General features: G+C 35.5%; 1 protein-coding gene across 3 annotated transcripts in view; it reads left to right on the plus strand.

Annotated features, from left to right (window-relative positions):
• The window catches only part of PGAP1 (GPI inositol-deacylase), a 22,918-nt gene that overhangs the window by 4,730 nt on the left and 13,188 nt on the right, over positions 1 to 5,000 (plus strand). For all 3 annotated transcript variants that reach the window (XM_070124159.1, XM_027382468.2, XM_027382470.2), the window contains exons 2-6: positions 604 to 820; positions 2,432 to 2,585; positions 3,739 to 3,962; positions 4,198 to 4,335; positions 4,977 to 5,000. The exon at positions 4,977 to 5,000 is cut by the window's right edge and continues 120 nt beyond it. In XM_070124159.1, the coding sequence (XP_069980260.1) occupies positions 686 to 820; positions 2,432 to 2,585; positions 3,739 to 3,962; positions 4,198 to 4,335; positions 4,977 to 5,000 (675 nt within the window). In that variant the 5' untranslated portion in view covers positions 604 to 685. The remainder of the gene's footprint in view (positions 1 to 603; positions 821 to 2,431; positions 2,586 to 3,738; positions 3,963 to 4,197; positions 4,336 to 4,976) is intronic.

Below are 5,000 nucleotides of genomic sequence, written 5' to 3' on the forward strand. Positions count from 1 at the left end.
TTATTATTATTATTATTATTATTATTATCATCATTATCATTGTTATTATTATTATTATTATTATCATTATTATTATCATCATTATTATTATTATCATTATTATTATTATTATTATTATTATTATTATTGTTATTATTATTATTATTATTATTAATATTGTTATAATTATCATCATTATTATCATTACCATTATTATTATTATTATCATTATTATTATTATCATTATCATTATCATCATTATTATTATCCTCATTATTATTGATAAAAAAATATTCCCAAAAACCACAAGGGAAGCACGGAAGGTTGCAGTGACACCCCACAACCCCTAGCCCCAACCCTAACCCCCGCCCCAACCCCTAACCCTAACCTCAACCGCAACCCCAACCAAATCCAAAACCCTTAGCCCCAACCCCAACTCAAAACCCAACCCCAACCACCAATTCCCGACAAAAAGATACATATTCCCGAAAACCGCAGGGGGGGGCGTGGATGCCGCAGTGCGCGTGTGTGGGAGCAAAACAAACCGGCATGTAAACAAACCCACCTGCGAGCCTGCCGTAGACACTCGCCCTCCTCCTCTCTCATTATTTTCCCCTCTCTCAGGTGGAGGGGGTGTTTCTCAATGCCCTCTGTCCGTGATTTGAGGTGATTTTGGAAAGCCCTCGTCCTCTCTGGTCGTGTAGCCATGGCAGTCGGGGTGAAGTTGGTTCTGTCGGGGCTGCTGTGTGCCCTGCTGCTCGGGGGTGGCTATGACTACTTGTTCAACCTGGAGATGAACAAGTGCAGGATGACGTATATGTACGAGTATCCGCATTTTATTGTGAGTATTTCTTGGGTTTTCTGTTTTGTGTGTGTGCAAGGGAGGGGTGTGACGTATTCGTATATGTTTCTGTTGTTTTTCTCATTCAACTTTGCCTGCGTGTAAGTGCAGGATGATGTATATGTATGATTATCTGCATTTTATTGTGTTTCTTTGGTTTTCTATGTGTAAGGGCTGAGTGTGAGGTATTAGTACATACTTCTGTTCTTTTTCTCTTTTCTTTTAACTTTGCTGGTTTGTAAATGCAGAATGATGTATATGTACGAGCATCCACATTTTATTGTGAGTATTTCATAGGTTTTAGCATTTGAGTGTGTGTAAGGGTGTAAGGGCTTAGTGGCATGTGTATGTGTATGTTATTTATCAATTTTTTATTTTAATATTTTTTATGAGCATGTGTAAGTGCAGGATGAGCTATATGTATGAGTATCTGCATTTATTGTGAGTATATCTTTGATTTCAGTTTTTTTGATGTGTGTAAGGGCTGGTAGATATATGTGTATGTGTTATTTATTAAATATATATTTTTTTGTGAGTGTGTGTAAGTGCAGAATGATGTATATGTATGAGCATCTGCATTTTATTGTGAATATTTCTTAAATATTCAGTTTTGGGTGTGTATCTGGACTGGGTCTTGTATATGTCTAATTTTTTTATTTCTATTCTTTTCTATGAGTGCGTGTAAGTGCATAATGACTTATTTGTATGAATAACCGCATTTTATAGTGCTGGGCGATCTATTTGTATAAGAATCTTTATTTATTTGTGTGTGTCTGTGCAGATTGATGTATATCATGAGTATCTGCATTTTAATGTGATTATTTCTTAGGTGTCCTGTTTTTGAGTCTGTGTAAGTGTTGGCTGATTTATTCTTATAACTTTATAACACCCTGAAAGCACCTTCATTATTTAGGTTTTGCATAGGATAATTTTTTAAGGGAAATTATTATGTATGTATAGTATTTGTATTTGGTAAAAGAAGATAGAAAAAATAATGGCATCAGCCCACATTGTTAGCAAAGACTTATCCCTTGCCATGTAAATATTCACTTGCATAGTGAATAAATTTACCCCTGGTTGAGAATCACTGGTCAGTTGTCTATGGTTATCTTGGAGATTTGGTAAATATTGTAATGCAATTATATGATTATTAAGAAAAAGAAATTGAGAGTTGAGTGTACATGCACCCAGCCATGGGAAACGTTATTGCAGTGAAGTAAAAACGGAAAGCTAAGTGTGTGTGTGTGTGTGTGTGTGTGTGTGTGTGTGTGTGTGTGTGTGTGTGTGTGTGTGTGTGTGTGTGTGTGTGTGTGTGTGTGTGTGTGTGTGTTTTTCTATCTGTTTCTTTAGTATTAAAGTGAGCTGTAAGGAAAAAAGTCTTTGATCAGATTGATAATTGTGATATCATAGTTTGGTCATTCTCTACTGATGGATACATAGATCACGTAAGGACATTTTTTTTTCAAAGCTGAGTAAAATGCAGTGAAGAACAGAAATATTAATATTTTGTTAATACAGGGAGCAGTGATTAAATAGTTACTCTAAAAATACTTCACAATGATATCCAGTCTAAAAGTCCTTAATACTGAGCCATTATTTTTATATTTTCAGCCACTGAGACTTCCTACAGAGGTAAGAAAAAAGTTCCCGCACTACAGCTTAATCGTGTACGGTGAGGGCAACTACTCGGAAACACTGAAAAAAGGCAAATTTTCTGGCATTCCTGTATTGTTTATCCCAGGGAATGGTGGATCTCATAAGCAAGGTCAGTGCATTGGTGTGGCAAATCAATAGTCATAGATATGTAAATCATGATTAGTAATGAAATGAATAATGAATGATGGGCAATAAGGCAAAGTAAAGAAAGAAAGAAAAATAAGTCTAAATGTCTAAGAACTGCAAATCTTCCAGCTTGTCTCTCTCCTCAGCTGCAAGATATACCTAATTTTTGAGGTTTCATAATGGTGAACTTTGGGTCCTGAAGTTTCGAGAGTTTGATTTGACACACCAGAAAATCTATACTTCATTTTCATTAATCAAACACATACTGAAAATATGTTCTCAAAGTTGGAAAAGTTATTGCGTTTGACAACCTGCATATAAATGAAAACGACAGTAATGTATCATAAGCATACTAGTAAAATACATCTAAAGCAAAAAATTTTTTTTTTTATGATTTGTATATATTTATCTATCACATATGACCCTGTGATTATATAATAGTATGGTATGGGGAGGGTAAATGTTGGATAGGGGTAGATGGGGACTTACCTTTGTAGAATATGTTGTGCAGTCCTAGAATGACTACTTCACTCACTATGTCCCATTCACAAGAAAGATGAAGCTGAGAACCCATGAAGAAGGCCTAGAATGGGACTTGGGATGATACGATGCGACTGAAGGAAATATCCTCGGGAGTATAAGAGGATATTACATATGTCTCATAAAAAAAAATAATGTAGGAAATAATCCTATCAGTTTTTTTTATATAGGCCTTCATGATCATTGGAAAAAGAACTGTTTACATGGGAGAAGGCAAGCCACTGTCATGACAATTTGTGTAGGACTTGGGAGGTTAATTTCGATGTGGAAAACCAAAAGATATTGATGTTTTAAGGCATGCTCCATAAAAATGAGAGCTCAGTGTCACTTAAATTTAGTAGAAATAATAATGATGAAAAGAAATAGATAAACTATGTGACCTACCATGTTCCTATATATTTTCATATGACTAAAATCTTTAAAAAAATATTTTACCTGGCCCATGTGAATATGTAATAGATAGTAAGTAATTTGTCTGTTATGAATAGATTATAAATGAATAGACTTATAGGGTGTGAAAAAAGGGTTCTGTTATGTGAAAATACTCTCTAACTTATTGTCTACTTTTCTTTTACTTTTTTTAATAACGAATCCAGTAAGATCTTTAGCATCAGTGGCCTATAGAAAGGCGATGGACCACGAGACCAAGTTCCATTTCAACTTCTTTGCTGTGAACATCAATGAGGAACTCGGGGCATTGTATGGGCCAGTGCTGGAACGGCAGACAGAATTTGTCACCTTCGCCATACAGCACATCCTGAAACTCTACGAAGACTCTCCAAGAAAGCCCAAGTCCGTTGTGTTAATCGGTCACTCCATGGTAAGGGTTGGGAACTGTGTTAGAGTGAAGATGTTAGGTTGTTTTTTCCTTGAAGAGACTTCCTTAGATAAATACTGAAGTTTGGAGAGGTTGTACGTCCCATTGGTCTAATGAAAGTGTTTGACATTATATTACTTTTTTTTTTTTTTTTGAGTATTGTATACAGCTGTTTTTATGTGATATTAATCTTTCATACTATTTCTACCTTTGATACTATTCTTACTGTCTCTACCAGGGAGGGATGGTAGCAAGAGCAGCACATGTCACAAAGAACATCTCCGCAACCACAGCTCCGCTCATCATTACACAGGCAACTCCACACACTAGACCTGTCATTGTCACTGATCCTTCGATTGAGGATTTCTATGACAAGGTAAGGATTGTGTATATATGTTTATTGAGGGGCGAAGAGCCTCGGCATGTTGGTCTCTCTTTGTCAGTCTTGACGAGTGGGAAAAGACAAGTAATTTGAAATAGGAAATGGTAAGAAGCTCATAGACTGCAAATTGCTATCAGCAGATCCTCCACTGGTAATTTTATCAGAGTAAAAATAAGGTTCATAAAAAAGATTCATAGCAGAGCAACTTTAGATTGTCCTCCCCTGTAAACCTTCCTTTGGAAGAGTTTATAATGTTTTGAGATGTCTAAGTATATCTTCTTATTTATTTATTTATTCATTCATTCATGTTGTTTCTTTAATTTACCTTTTCCATCAACTTTGCTTGACAATCGACGACACTATACTGATGGGTTTTCTTGAATAACATTAAACTCCTGCCTTCGATAATCTCATCTGCATCATGTTCCTATTCTCTCTTCAAGGTATTTTTGCTATAATTAGTTTATAGATTTCTCACTTATTAAGTATACATTACTACCATTTATTCACCTCAAGGAGGCTTACCAACCCTTTTTACAATGATGATAAGGACATCATCTTAACTGTTGGAGCATAAGTAGACCTAGTTTCATACCTCGTGGCAAAAAAGTGGGAAATAAATACCCTGTTTTTAGGTAAACTCCTACTGGACAATGGAG

The sequence above is a fragment of the Penaeus vannamei genome, chromosome 8 (assembly GCF_042767895.1).
Source record: "Penaeus vannamei isolate JL-2024 chromosome 8, ASM4276789v1, whole genome shotgun sequence".
Taxonomy (NCBI): Eukaryota; Metazoa; Arthropoda; class Malacostraca; order Decapoda; family Penaeidae; genus Penaeus; species Penaeus vannamei.